The sequence below is a fragment of the Netta rufina genome (assembly GCF_964035555.1).
Source record: "Netta rufina genome assembly, chromosome: 3".
In the NCBI taxonomy this organism is placed as follows: domain Eukaryota; kingdom Metazoa; phylum Chordata; class Aves; order Anseriformes; family Anatidae; genus Netta; species Netta rufina.
This window is the reverse complement of record NC_140125.1, coordinates 51,956,085-51,972,545: the sequence shown is the minus strand read 5'-3', so window position 1 is coordinate 51,972,545 and position 16,461 is coordinate 51,956,085. Positions and strand designations below refer to the sequence as shown.

General features: G+C 33.0%; 1 protein-coding gene across 1 annotated transcript in view; it reads right to left on the bottom strand.

Moving 5' to 3' along the window:
- The window catches only part of ADGB (androglobin), a gene marked incomplete at both ends in the record, with an annotated part of 117,103 nt that overhangs the window by 22,634 nt on the left and 78,008 nt on the right, over positions 1 to 16,461 (bottom strand). Inside the window, 5 exons of the mRNA XM_084284422.1 lie at positions 2,827 to 3,011; positions 3,986 to 4,173; positions 11,082 to 11,235; positions 11,424 to 11,558; positions 13,897 to 13,990. Of these exons, the coding sequence (XP_084140548.1) occupies positions 2,827 to 3,011; positions 3,986 to 4,173; positions 11,082 to 11,235; positions 11,424 to 11,558; positions 13,897 to 13,990 (756 nt within the window). The remainder of the gene's footprint in view (positions 1 to 2,826; positions 3,012 to 3,985; positions 4,174 to 11,081; positions 11,236 to 11,423; positions 11,559 to 13,896; positions 13,991 to 16,461) is intronic.

Below are 16,461 nucleotides of genomic sequence, written 5' to 3'. Positions count from 1 at the left end.
TTCAGTCAGAGTAACATGGTGGTTTCTCCGTGACTTCCTTTAAATACTTACTTTGTCATCTGATGAATTACATTTTAAGAGCATATTCTCTGTTGCATTTAATTTTGCTTTACTGGAAATAGCAAGATGCGTGTTTCATAAACATGAAGAAATTAGTTAATTTTCCCATGAAGCATTGGAAATTTAGATTTTTATTTTTTTTTCTAAAGCATCAAGTTGCAAAAACACACAGTTCAAAATAGTGAAGATGAACACATGAAATACAATGTTATTTTGGGCTTTAGCAAAGCAATAATCTGGTATCTGTACATTTTGTCTTTGCCTTAGGATCTGAATATGCTCAAACAGGCAGAAACTGATTGATTTACAGAGGATTCATTGTTTAAAATTCTTCATAAAAGGACTTAAGAATTTAATCTTACAACACTGGTGCATAGTGGTGTACATGGAGAGTACAGTAGCTGACTTGATTGCTTATAAACAATTGCTTTATTTAAGTGAATTTGTAATGCTTATGAAGATTACAAGATTTTGAAGATTTTCAAAATGAAAACTATAGATGTAGTGGAAAATTCAAAATATGACACAATATTACTAGTAAAATTGATATGTGAATTAATAAGTGAAGTGTATATAAAACTAAAACAAATGAAGATTATGCAAAAAAAAAAAAAAAAAAGATGTCACAACAGTAGCTGATCTCAAATCTGCTAGATACAATAAATGTAGCAGAAACATGCAGAACATGCGTCATTTACATTAAAAATGACCTAAGTATTGTAGGGACAATTGTAGAAAATACACCTAAGAATCACATATCTCATTAAGTTGTATTTATTGCTTCTGAACAGAAAAATTAAGCACCACTTAGAACTCAAATGTCAATCAACTGGCTGAACATAATTTTAGATGACAAAACCTTTCAATACAGTTTCTTTTCTATCTTCTTGAATTCCCCAGCCCTAATGTTATCAAACCATAAAAATGCCAGTAACAAACAGCTGTTATCTGATCATAGCTCTTGAACACTGAGTTTGGCAAAACTTAAACTTCTGAAAGCCTGGAACTGAAGCATTAAAGAGGACACCTAGATAAGCTAACTATGCTCTCTAGAGTGTGCAGGAAGTTGTCTTGCTCCATCATAGGGCTGAAAACAAAGCATCACTATAATCTCAAACTAAAGGTTGTCTCTATTCAGTCTGGTTGGAAATGAGTACCTGCTCAGTTGTACATAATATCCAAGAATACTGGATTAATTTTGCATCATGAAGAAAAAAGGGAAGGAAAAAAAAAATACAATGCATGAGACTGCCCCTATCACAGGACCAGTGAATGACAGAGACTGAAAGAAACCTCTGGCAATTATCCATTTCAAATCCCCTTCTCAAAGCAGGGTCAGGTGGCTCACAGCCACTTCCAATTGTGGTTAGATTACTGTGGTTGGAGACTCCAAATCATCTCTGAGCAACCTGTTCCAATCTTTGACTGCTCTAAGAGTAAAAACAAACAAACAAACAAAAACTTTTATAATGCTTACTTTTACATTTCTATATTCCAGTTTGTGCCTGCTGCCTTTTGTCTTGTGAATGGGCATCACTGAGAAGAGCCTAGCTTTATTTTCTTTCTCTCCCTGTCCCCTACCCCAGGTATTCATATGCTGCCAACTTTGGACACAGAGTATATATTCACAATGTTGGTTTGCTGAATTGCACAGAGTCAGTTTTAATTAATGTCCTCTGGATTTATATTAGGTACAATCACTAGTTCCAAAGCATTTGATCAAATATATGAATTTTAACATACTTATGAAAGATGACTTTTGAACACAGACCAGTTCGCACCATGAACAAGAGCCAAGTTGACAAGACTGCAATATAATGAACAGCAATAAAATTTAATTGGGAAAAAAAAAAAAAAAAAAGAAAGAAAGAAAGAAAAGAAAGTACACCTTTAGTGAATAAACTTCTCAGATTCAAATTTTCAGGCAAAAAATGAGCGGAGTGGTGGGTGTTTATTTCAAATAAATTTTTAACTTCCTCAATATCTCACTTGCTGTCATAAAGTGTTGACAATATGAACATTTAATAAATTTTAAAGTCCTGGGCAAGTAGCTTTTCCTTCAGTGACTTCCATTTCCATGATGAACATTATGTAGCTGCTGTAGAGGCAGAGTCAAAACCAGACCGTATTTATCCTTAAGAAAATCTCATTTATTCAAGAGTCTTTTTGTTTGTACTCTGGCTTATATGGTGGATAAGAAGCCAATAACATGTGTGTTTCTGCTAAAAGGAGTAATGCTTAAGACAGCGCACTCAAATGATAGGGTTCATTATAATCTATGAATATTCCACCATGAACTGTAACTTGGGCATCTTTTTTTTTTTTTTTTTTTTTTTTTTTTTTTTTTAACAAAAACAAAACATTGACCTTTAAGATCAAACAAATAAAGGCAAGATCTTGAAAAGAATGTATATTTCCATTCTCAAGGACAAGGAAAATATACGCATGAAATTTTCAGAACTGAGAAACTACTTCAATTATTCAGTCAACTCTACTTAGTTACAAAATAAGACCAATCCCCAGAAGAATAAAATAAGGATGGGCATCTTATTTCAATCAACTGTTTTGGTATCTCTCCTCGTTGCTGAGGGACAAGGATTCCTATCCATTGCTCAAGAATACGGTTGATTTCACTCAATCACAAAGCCACTAGGGATTTTATGGAAAAGTGGTGGAAAATACTATTTTCTGTGGTTATCTAAAGTTACTGTAAGAATATATATGCCATAGTGAATAAAACTGTCAAATACTGAATATAATACTCACCATTGGAACTCAAATGTGTTTCATTACTCAAGAAATTAAAAGCAGGAATGACTGCATGGCCCTTTCCAGTGACACTCACAATTTCTTCCTCATTATCTAGGACTTGTAGTTTAAAGAACACATCTGATTTAGAGGTTTGTACTTGCACTGTGGTAATATGTGGTGCTGTGACTTTTACTGAATACCTAAAGAAGAAAAAGAAACCAACACAGCAATATGACCAACAGTCCCAGATCTTTTTTTGAAAAATACCTGAATGTTGTTCTGTGCTGGAGACAAGCATTTAAAACTGAACTTGTAGCTAACTGTTTTCCTGCAATCTGATAGGCTAAACTTCTTGTACTGTAGTTTAGTGCAGTGAATCCATAATCAATAAAAGCGTGGATGGCTGCAAAAAGGGGGTGGTTTTGCCGTTTATTTTTTTATACTACCTTATAAAATGTCCAGATACACATTCTCCCTCCTACTGTACTAGAATTTATTGAAAAATATGGTTAGGCTGATGAGGGAACTGTTTCAATTAAAAAGGTAACCCAGCAAAAGAATGAAAACACAAAGAAACAAATAACAACAAACAGCCCTCTAATTAATAATAATAATTAAAAAAAAATAAGAAAAACTAAATAATGATTCTCTGATTTAATATGTTCTCTTAAAGCAATCTATATGCTCCTCTAAAGCGTGTAGAAACTCTTCTACCAGCACTGCAAGATGGAAATTGATCAGATGAATCAGAAAACAGTGTTGTGTTTCTGAATTTTATTTCTAGCTTTGTTTGACAAGCTGAAAAATATACCAAACTTTATGCCTCCTCCCCACTTGCAAAATCTCAATTTTAATGCATGTTTAATCCCCAAAAGTAACATGGAATGATATATGGATAAGATTTCAAGATTGAGCCTAGAGAAATGCAGAATACTGTTACTACAATCTTGGAACTATAGTACTTCATACCTGTTCTTCATTAATCAGTTGCAATATTTCAGAAAACACTTCCATTTATGATCTGTTAAAGTTGGTATTGAGTATTGATGGACCATAAAATTGAGATGCTTGTTTTAACACCTTCCTATTCTAAGAATGAGGAAAGAACATACTTTTCTATCACAGATAGACCATGTAAAAGGCAGAATTTAATCATTCTTCTCTCAATGTTTACCTGAACATTACTTGCTTGTCATTGGGTATGTAATATTCCTTAATTTCTTTAGTAGAAAAGATGTTATTTACAGCCTCACGAGAGAGGAACGGGAGTGGACTATGAGAACCGATGAGCCGGAGCCTCCATCTTCCAGCTGCCACAGACAGGTCACCAGTACGTGCTTCAGCCATAAACGTATATCCTTTCTGAAGAGGGAAAACAAGTCATTTTACTTATTACAGTAATGAAAATGCAGTCTATGACTATTTGGAATACACCGTTTGTGTTAGGCTTATTAGAGTAATAAGATGTGCTTCAAAAGCAATAATCTTATTGCTTTATTGTAGTCTAACTAAGCATCTCTTATTACGGGAATTTATACTTGGCAAAAAGTTATAAAGCAAGTCAAATACAATATCATCTATCTTCAGACTTGGTCTTATTTTTGGGGAGGGACACGATCAACAACAGAACAAACCATACCAGACCTACACTGCTCTGCTCTATTGCTGGGGAAATGTCATAGAGTTTCACTTCTCAAAGATATTCTTCAGAAACTAGGCTTTAGGGACAGTTTGCATTAAGGTAATTACCATACGAAGTTGTTGCCATAAGACAAGACAAGGCATAGTGTTAGTGTAAAATAAAATAAAAATCCTTGGAAAACTTTCTAGTTGCCCTAAGAGAGCAAAACTTTCAGTTTGCTAGTGTACCTATGGAAGGCGAAAAAGAATAATTACTGAAAGACAAATGTAGACTGTAAAACTGTGTTAGAGGTAGTAAGACAAGTTAAGAAATTCCTGATGACAATCAAGAAGAAATAGAAAGTAGTACATGATAATCAAAAAAGAATAGTCAAAGAAGTTTGTGGAAAAAAAAAAAAGTGAGAAAACATAAAAGATACATACATAAATGATGAAGTACAGATTCTTGTGAACAACACAAGCATAGAAGGAATTTTAAATTAATTATTTACATTCTTAAAGTGGTAATTATTTCTTATAATACACAAAATAAATTACAGCATCCTTAATTAGACATAAATGATAAATAAATATTTTAAGTAGAAATACAATAATTTAAAAAATAAACAAAAAATAAAAGATTCTGGTCCAGCATCAACAAGTTTGGCAAACTTAATTTTGAAATTATTAATCAATATCATCTATAAATTTTGAATAAAAGGAGAAAAAAAGCTTAGTTTGTACTATTGATAAAAGCATTCTTCATACTACTTGACTTCTTAGATTTCTTGTTTCTTTTCTTGCTGTTATGAGAGGTTCTCATATAACATCCTGGCTCTGCAGTTGTTTATGTTTTCCAGCTGTCTTGAACTGTTCAAACAATTAGGACTCTTTTTATTGTTCTTGTTTTTATTTCTCATTAGAACTATGCCAAATGACTCAAATCATTTGAGACTGCTCTATAGAACAATACCCTTTTTTTTTTTTCCACTTCTGAACTATTTTAAAAGCTTGGGTTTTTTTTTTTTTTTTAATTAAATGATTCCCTGCTGTTTAAATCAATTCCCACTGTAGTCAGTGAGAAGCAACTATCAAACTCAAAAGGAATAAAGTGAAAAATCAGTTGAACACTTTTGAAATTCTATCCTTAATGATTTATTTCCCAACTGCAAACTCTCAACACTTGGACTTGATATCATCACTCCTTTTCTAATCATCAATAAAGAGGGCTGCCTTCAACTCAGATTAGCACATATCACTTCTGAGAGGCATATTGATAAGGAAGAATATTTCACATGAGCTTGTCAAATTCAAACTGACTTGCTCCTTTATTTACTCCAGAATATTAACCATAAAAGCAATTACAAGGTATAAGACATTCCCCCTCTCAAGTGGGGTGGAATAAGACAAGGAAGAAAGGAAGAGCTATTTTGGAGAAGAGGAAAAGAGACTGTGACTTCTATCTAGGCTAAGATACAAGAGTTGAATTCTTTCTAGAAAAAAACAAACAAACAAACAAACAAAAACACATTACTCCATTAATACGTGACTGTAATGTGACTTGAAAAGTTGATGCATTCTCTTTTTAATGCTATGTTGAGGAGAATATGAAATTTCACATTTTGTTTAAAAGAATTGCTAAAGGATGTACCAGAGGTAAAATATTCCCCCATGGTTTTGCTAAGAGATTACTTCAAAAGGCTAACCTGTTTGTTTTTGTCTGCATGCCAAATGTAAGAAAGAAGTGTGGTCTAAAGTGTTGATGCATTTGAAAACTGCACAGCAATTTTCAGACTGTAGATGCTTTTAACTCCAAGGGTGACCACAGCTGAAGATGAAAAAACAGCAATTTTGGCAATTCATGCACAAAACATTTAGCAAAAGCTAGAAGACCTCACATATATGAAAGCATAGATAAACATAGAATGTAAACATGAAAATAACTTATTTCCCTGATAAACCAGACATTTTTCCTGCTAGAGGTAGTGTGAAAGTAAAGGTGAATACAATTTACTACATGGAAATATAGAGAGCTGATTCAATCTAAGGCTAAATTAATATTGTTCCCATTTTTAATAATATTATTTCAAGTGAGACGTTAAATGTCAGGTTATTAATCTCATTTTTATGAAAATGCTGGTTTAATATAAAAGCATTTTTAGCATTATAAACAAAAAATAATAAAAAATTCAACAATGGACCTGATGCATATTTACCTAATCTTTATGAATCCTGAGAAGAGGAATATAGAAAACCAGAATGTAATTTATAAGGTCTCAGAATTTGATTTTATTTTGTATCAAAAAAAAATAAACAAACAAAACGAGTGTTACCACTTAAACAGCAAGGACAATAAAAAAGGGTATAATAAGTCAAATGGCCAATGGCTATGTAGCCAGGGAACTCAGAATTAAGTCCTTTCTTCAAATTCTTCAAACTCGTTATACAAACTTGTTATTTCAAACACTAAAAATTCATGCCCCACCCAAGAAGTGGCCCAAGAGAAATTTCTTTGAAAGGTTCTCACTCTCTTTTTGGTTTTATGCTAAATTTCCATTGAAAGAAATCAATACTTTCCAGTAAAATAAATAAATAAATGAATAAAAATCGTAAAAGAAAAAAATCTTGAAAAATTCATAAGGAGGCCTGTGTTTCCAAAACTGTCAAATAATAAAGGGTTACGATTTCAAGGCTTCTGAATTTTTTAGAATGAATGTAAAAGAAATGATTCATTATTTTAATTTGTGTAAACTGTAAGTCACTTTACAACCTTTATCACTACTCAGTAATAGCAACCGTTCAAAACTACGATTCAGAAGAACTCACACATTTAAATATGTAATTAAGCACACAGTTAAAAATCTTCACCATTTTAAACAAGTGAAAGTCGAAACTGAGAGGGATATAGCCAGATATTCAAGTGCTTTCTAACAGGTTGATGTACATGAAAAAAAAATATATTTTTTTTTAATCATATTTTTAAAGTTCCAAAATCTTCATGTTTTCCATAAGTATGCAGAAAATGTAGAACTGAGATTTAAAAAAAAAAAAAAAAAAAAGTAAGCACTGAATAACATAAGCAATTAGAAAGCAAAATAACTGATTTTTGCAGCTGGTAGGAACACCAAATAATCATCAGTCACTACTAAGAAAGTGAACTAATATACCCAGATAACTCCTATCTGCTTTATGTTTCATTCTTAAAAATCTCCGAGAGACTTTATTCCATACTTAGATTCCTTGCTTCATTTCACTATACCTGTGAATCAGAAAGGTTCTTTTTTTTTAATATATATTTTAATATATATTTTTTAATATATATTTTTAATATATATCACCTTCAACAGCTAGTCAAGATAAACAACTGATCAATGTCCTAAATTAGACTTCCGTTTTCTAAATTAAATATGTTGTCAGTAATGATTTCTTAACATCTTATCTTTGCTGCTCAGCTGAAGATTGAAAAATGCTCATCTCTCTATCATTTTCTATGATCTGTTCAGAAAACTTGTGTATAAAAAAGACAGTGGAGAAAAAAAAAAAGAGAGAAAAAAAAAAAGAAAAAAAAAAAAAGAAAAACCTGTATCTAGCAATTAGGGAAAAAATGACCGCGAAGAAGAAAATGTAATACAAAAATAAATAAATCTAAATAATGTGAAGCAAGTAACTAGTTTCTATCTAGACTGTAATACGTGCAGAAAGAAGACAGACATTATTGCTAGTCTGCAGATTTTATTCGTATCGTTAAGTTCATTTCAGAGTGATTGAATGTATTCCAGGAATGACTCTGCAGCAGAATAATATCTGCTGATAAAATTTATATTTCACTCTGTTGTGAGCTGCTGATTCATAGTTTTGAAGCAGAACAACTAACTGGTAGGTTTATTAAAAAAAATAAATGCACACACTATATGAATATTGACATTTAGGAACACAGGCATGCTGTATAATTTCTTCCTTGATGTATGACACTGTTGATTATTTTTTACCAAATACCATTAGAAAGAAAGGTAACAGATTAAAATAATAGCACTTTATTCTGTGTTTTATGACAATCATATAATGCCTTGTCAAAATGAGAAACTCCATAGCAGTGATTAAGAAATGTAATAAAAACAAGTACAAAAATACAGCATATATGTACAATACTGTTTTAATATTGTTAAATCAAAATCACTCTTTACTGATATTAACCACACTTAATTTTGTGAAATTTAAAGTCATGAGCTGAGAGAATAATAACTAAAATACCTTCTCTAATTATTAAGTGGAGAGGACTTCAACAAGGAAGAACAGGAGGAAGAAAAAAAGCCATTTAATTTAGTTAATGACAGAATCGCTGAGGTTATGTGCTGAGTACATGGAAAAAAAATAAAAAAGGATTATAGGAAGTATCATGTGGGGGTAGGGCATAGGAAAATGAGCATTTCCAGTATTTAAACCATAGTACTGCATAGTATTGGTAAGATCTTATTTGTAATACTATGCACTGGACACTGTGCAGGATTGTGCACAATCCTCATCACTTTCTTGAAAGGCACTAAGTGGTGTTCAACACAGAGACTTCTTTGTGCATCCTGTCACTTGCCACTCTCGAATTCTGAACTGAACTTTATTTCCCAGTACAATACACACCCTATCTCTGAAGATCCCAAATTAGCTCTGAGAACTTGAAGAGCTTGTCTACAGCCCTGCATATTCCTCTAGCAGTAGCAGTCCTTACCTGTCACATTCAGCCAGCTTTCACTACAAACACCAGATAAAATAAATTCATTCTTTTGGGGGCAGAGGTGAAAGTACTTGCAAGTATGAGTTGCAAAAGAAGGATTAGAAAAATACTTCTATGGTGTTAGACTAACATCAGTTCCTTGCTATTGACTGATGAGACTGAGAAGGCCAAAACATGAACTTCTCTTCTCTAAAAAGATAAGCCATGGATAGTGTGGCTAACAGTTAACAGCAGAAGTAACACTAAAGAGATTAGGGGCAGGCCAGAATAGGAAAATAAGTGGTAAATGATTATATTAATTTCATTTTTAGGCCTGATGAACTTCTGAACTGAATGATAATTAAACAGAATAAAACAATCGCAGACGTTTTTATTTATGTTTCATAATTGATGGAGGAAAGGTAACATACTTGAGGACTACAGAACTATGATGTTACTTTTTTTAAATGGACAAAGTTGCCTAGAAAATTATCAGACAATGTAGATTCAATGGCTGGAAATACAAAATAAATAACGAAATTAACCACTTGCGACCCACTCAATGAAGCAAAAAGATTATTAGCAGAAAAAAAGTCACATACCAATCAAGTTTCCTTCTATAGGAAAGTACATGAAAAGAATGAAGGAGAAATAGTAGACATCATATATCTTGCCTTGAGTAAGACACCTGACACCGTCTCTCTGCTCATTCTTATAACTCTACAGAAATGCGGTCATAAGGAGGAATCTAGAGTGGATATTGGATAACCACATCCAAAAAGCACATATTCTTGACCCAGTTTGTAAAAGAAGGTTGCAGTCAGTGAGATTTCAAAGATCCAAACCTGGAACTGATTTCATTCAATAATTCTGTTAGTAACGTGGATGGTGGAAGGGAAAATATATGTTTAATTAACCGATAACATGATGCTAAGGATTGTAGCTTATGTAAGGATTGTAACTTGTAAGGATTTTGTCTACTTAGGAAGACAAAATAAGAATTCAAAGTTATTTTAAACCAGGGAAACAGTCAAAAAAAAAGAAAAGCCATTAAAATCAATAGTGAAATACATATTTACATATTTAGTCAAGAACAATAAACTACAAGATTCAGTTCTTCAGAAAAGCACCTAGGGTTACAATAGTATGAGTCAACAATCTTGGTGCAAAAAAAGGGAAAGCATCACTGCCAGATTTATAAGGCAAAGTTACAAGACACGTAAACTACATTTCTTGCTCATCATCTGTATGGCCTTCAGTAAATCCTTGGTGCAAAGCTTTGTGTGCTCAGAGTTGTACATCATAAACAAGAATGAAAACAACTGGGAAGAGTCCAGAGGAGAAAGTAATCAAGAGCGTAGGAAACATACGTTGCAAGACTGAGCAAATTGTCATTAGCCTAAAGACAAAAAGGCAGGAGGAGGGGAAGGTGTGATAATTATGTAACTACATTTATTTATTTATTTATTTCCAGAAGCAAATTATTCTAATGATTCTTAGAGGCTTTGAGGGGGAGCACATCTAAAGCTGTATTTGGCATCAGCACTACAATTATCATTAGCACCTGAAGAAGCATGTAATTTAATAATTGCAAGCATGCCTTATAAAAGGCTATTTGTGCCACATTCTTAGTATGGTCCTTGACTCTTCAAGGTTATCCTGCCAGGTGAACAGCATCAGCCACAACAGCCAAGTTGCCTTTGATTAGCACAGCTCAGGGAAATTGGGTGATACGCTTCCCTTTAGAAATGATCAAAAATAACCAAAGAAAATTAAGACTATTCTTTCCACATTGAAGGCTTAGCATGGAAGAAGATCATTGACAGTCTGTTTAAACTTGCTACTAAATATGGGTGTACTTCTAAGCAGAACGTTACAATTTAGCTGAAAATATCAGGCAACCATTATTAAAATACTTTCCATCACCACTCTTCACATTTACCTTATTTTTGGGATAAACCTGAGGTGTCACTTTGAAAAAGACATGTGGCATTTCTTCCAGAGTGTCATTATCAACTACATGAAGTCTACAGGAAGGGATAGTGGTATACATCTTTGGCACTATAAACATATCTTCTGGGACAATAAATATCTCCCTACAATAAAATAAAATTCAAATTTCATTCAAAATATTTTCACAAATTAAGTGATTTATGTAACATGAAGTATACCTTAGAATTTAAGGAAAATTACATAAAATTATGTTTTTAAACCAGATTAGGAAAAACACAATGTATCAATATTATTTCCTCATAAGAATCATATAAGGCTGTATGAAACTCACCTAAAAATCACAAACCAAATATTTGGTGGCTGATCAGCATATGTTACAGCATAGTCAGCAAAAGAGACCTTACACCACTCATCTTCATAGCAAGGAAACTTTTCAATTGACTTACAGTTTTTTTTAAACATCTCTCTGGAAAGCAGAAAAAGAGATAAACATTTAAATCTAATGAGGAGGGGACAAATATCTTGACTTTGACTTACATTAATCATGAGCAACACCGGTTTGCATCTGACCATAAATATAAAATCAGTTATTAAAAGTTTTACTAACACTACTATCCTCTCCGTTAGTTATTGACACTAAAAAAGTAACAGATTAGGTAGAAAACGTGCTCTTAGGTTCAATAACTAATAGCCTGTAATAGCTGATACTTACATACAAATATTTGTATCTATCAGTCTATCCGTGTTTTTTTGTTTTGTTTTGTTTTTTAATTGAAAAAATACATACATATCCATAAGAATAACTTCCATTTCTTTATATTAAGCTGTCATCTTAAAGCTGTGGCATCATTATGAGATTAAAAAATAAAAAACATCTTTCTGTGTTTTTTTTTTTTTGTGTGTGTGTGTGTGTTTTGTTTGTTTGTTTTGTTTTGTTTTTGGAACAAGACAGCAATAAAAATAAAACCAAACAAATTTAAAATATGATTAAAATTGTTCCTTACATATAGGAAGGAACCTAAAAATGGTAACTTCAAAAGTTATTCTTTAGGCAAATAAGCTATTAGGTGTTATTAAATTCTATGAAATTAGAGTCAACGTGAGTGGCACCTAACTGACAGCACAAAGTTCTATTTATCATTTGTAATATCAAAAGTTCATGTTCCCAAAACATGTCCAACTCCTTCAGTTGCTAAAATATTATCAACAAAACCTGGACAATGGTACTTTGATGTTTTGTTACCCCTAGATAGCAACTGAAATTACACAAACTGTCCTCACAACCATTTTTTTAGTAATGATCACAGTCAACCTTGACATTTAATTAAGGTAAGCCACAGACTGGATCCAACTATTGCCAGAAGTAGTTTAAAGGATGCTTTGAAATCTTAGTCCACAAAGTTTTGCAAAGGTTCCTTCTGCTACTGATAAACACCACGCTTGAGCAGAAAAAGCATCTTGGAACCTCAGATTTGTGAACTCCTTGAAAATTACAGTATGGACAAATATAGTGAGCCTTTCACCAGAATTGTGGGATGTATAATGACAAACAGATGGTAACTCTAGCTTAATCTTGTTTTAGACCAGGTGTTTGTATTCTAAAATGGTAATGCTTCAGCCCTGTGGTATGTCTGGGGTTGGAGTATGGGGGAAACTTTTACCCTAACACTGAACTCCTGAAATTCATGCACGTAACTTTACTGGACAAGGTGCTATATTACTATCGTAAATTCAGTTCAGATCAGTTTTTAAAATATATATTATTATTATCTTTTGAAATTATATATAAAGTCATAGCAACATGATTTTAACAGTCAAATACATCCCCTAAGACAACGCCTGAGAATCAGTCCCATATGTTTTAAAAATCTGAAGACAGATTAACAGCTGCATCTTATCTTTGGTTATTTAGAGATGCTGCCATTCTAACACTGAGGTCTACAACTGCAGCCTTATTCCAAATGTTAAAGTCCTGATCCCACCTACATGCCAAGGTTATAACAGGACACAGTTATCCTAATTAGAAAGACTAAAAGGTGAAATAAAGATATACCCCATGTGAGTGTTCCTCAAATTGCTGAGTTATATGAAGTGAGGATTTGTATTCACAGCCAGTAATTATTGCTAGTTTTCACTCCTCAACCTTAGCAGAGCTGGTCTACTGCTGGATTGGTCGTGTGAACACTTGCACAGATATTTTTTAAGGACTTTGTGAAAATATGTGATCCCCAAAGGCAGTCATGCTTGAAAATGATTTAAGGAACACTGCTGAAATTGGTGCAGCTATCTTTGCAAAAGCTGTTATTAAATACCAGGGAACACAAACACTTTCTTTCAAGCAAGTGTTGCAAACAGATACCCCAATGATATAAATTATGCTAGAATTAAATAGCCTTTCTAATGTCAGTCATGATTCCTTAAAACGAATCAGAAGCATGAATCAAAAGGTTTCTTTAAATCATCTGGATAGATGTTTAATCAAAGAATCAGCATCAGATTTATATGTATGAAACAGCCTACAGGATATTAATTTAAAAAAAAAAAATAGTACAGAAGAATACAGACAATATTCTAGTTCAAGCTGTAGGAAAAAAAACATCTAGTAACATCCTTACCTAATGATTAGAAGTGATATAGTTTTATTCAAGTAAATAAAGCGCATAGAATAAAGCAGAGCATGTTCTTCATGGAAAGTGTCTCATCCTTTTCAACAGACTTTAGTACATTTATTTTGTGAAACAGCAATTTATGGCAATTCTACAGAACTGGCAGCAACAAAATAGTTGAATTTATAACTTCATTACCTTAACAGTATTACAGCACACTGTTCAAAATTTAACTCAATTGCAGTCCACAATTTTTGCAAGGTTTCTTTGACAATAGTGTTTTCTTTAGTACCTACAAATAATGAAATAAGTTAGAAAAATGTACAAAGCACCTACATTTTTATTGTTTTTAATATACACCTGCCAAATACACATGAAAAACCTTACTTGCACAAATTAATTTCCTTACAAATCATTAGGATCTTATTTGGAATTTTACAGAGGTTTCACAGAGCTGATAACTACTTTTTCCTTTGATAGAGGAAAACTCCTTTCTCATCACCTTTGTACTTTTCAGTACTCCTGCAACATCAAAAATGATGTGACTAATATTTTCTGATTTACAGACCTTTACAATAACACATTGCATTGATATGAGATGATCTCTGTCCTCAGAGAACACACTGTCCTCAAAGAACACACTGATAGACTAACTATCAGTAGCAATTATAATACTAAGAGGCAGGTGCCTAGGCAATCTGTGAAGCTAAAAAGAAGAGAATTAAACAGCTCTAGGGGATAATTCACCCCACCCATGCCTGATACCTCCCAGATGACAGCCTGTGTTTCCATCTGAGGATGTCTACTTCCATCTGCAGAATGAAGATGAAGACTAGCAACTGTTTTATACCTCTAACATTTAACTTTCCAAGACTAAATTTATGTGAAATCCTCCTTTATTGCATAAACAATTAATGGCAAAATAAACAACAACAACAAAAAAAAACCAGTAAGAGGATGGGGAAAAAGTTACACTTTACCACAATGACAAGTAAGAGAAAAAAAATAGATAATGGCAAAAAGGAGAAGAATAGTATGATTTAAAAAAAAAAATCCAAACAGCAAAGCACTGTAAAGAAAATACCTCAATTAAATGTAGCAGTGTAGAGGTTAATCAGAGGACGCTAAGACATTATAGAAAATTACAGAAAGGAGTTGAGGTACTCATATACAGAGTTTGATAAAACTCTAGAATCTGAATCATCAAAAGGGCGGATTCCAGGCTCTGGGATTTGTAGGAGTTAATACAAGTGAAAGCTTACAAGAACACCTAATTTACAAATGGCACTTTTTATAAATTAATAGGACACTAGACTACTTAGAGGAAAAGCTTTAGTAAGACTGGGTGCAGGTGATAATTTGGGAGAAAGGCAGCACTAGATTTACAGATGAGTTGAAAGTTTGAAAGATAACTCGAGTAGATCAACAGGTGTAGGTAAATATGCAAGAGAAAGAACCCTAGCAATGATGCTAGGTCAGGAAGGAATTTCTAGCAGATGGTACTTAGTAAAAGGTGACCATGTATCTCACAGCAGAGCGGTTTTCTTTGTCAAGATCCTCAGGCATTCATATACTGTGAGGCTAGAAGGTATCTTTATGATCTGACTTTCCATATAACAGCCTAGTTAACACGTTAAATTCTGTTTCATCACATGTAAAGAATTACGTCTTTTTTGAATTGGATGTGTATTTTTGATTTTACAGTTTTCAGTGATGAAAACCCAATAAAACTCTTGTTTTATTCTGGTAAATACCTTATACTTTTTAAAACAAGTACCTCTTTTTCTAGTTTGAATGTGTCTGGATTCAACTTGTAATCTTTGAATCTCAGACTAAAGACCTCATTAACCCTTCAGATCTCACACTAAAGACCTGTTTGCTTGATCCTTTTCTCATGTGGATACTTACAGATTATAATGATGTAATTCTTAATCTTCCATTTTGTCGAATTCAAAACTAACAGTATACAAGTATAAGACCCTTCTTTAATCAGATCCTTACAACTCTACCCAGATCCGGTCAACTGTCTTTCTTCCTGGACTGCAGACACTGCAGCTGGACACAGTACTCAAGCTAAGATGATAGAATTGCTGACTAAGAAATGTAGCATAAGTCTTCAACTGCTATGTAAGGTACCTCTATTTACATACCTAAGAATGAAGCATAGCATCGGCATAACATCTTTTGAACACAGGATCAGCCTTTGATGCTGTGTTCTGCTGATTATCTATTACGTTCCTCAGGTGTTTGTATGGACTTGTTGGGAGAGGAATTGTATTTACTCACTATCAGTCTCTCCTACACATTGCCCACAGGACACTGAAATGTAGGTAATGTGACTCACAAAAAAGTTTCCAGCAGAACTGTAACAGCCTGTCATAAACTGGGTATCCGACTAGGTTTTTTAATGATGATCTCCAACTTCAAATAGAATGAAAATACAGAGTTATGGCCTTAGAAAGACTAAATTTAGATTTGTTAGGCTATGAATGCTCCAAATACTTCATCAATATCATAATGCTATCTGAAATGGTTATGCCAGAATTTATAGAATTATACATGATACAGGATTAGTAAGAGTTTTTCATTATGTTCTCTGAACTGCAATGGTCACGGTTTGTGGAGGTCCTCTTGAAGAGAGCTTTTCTGCCTCCCCTAAGCGTGTTCTGAATTCAAATCTATGAAAAACAAACCATAATGATCCTCAGAAATATACAAATAAAGTATTTCAGGCCAATGCTTAGCTGAAATTATGTAAGATCT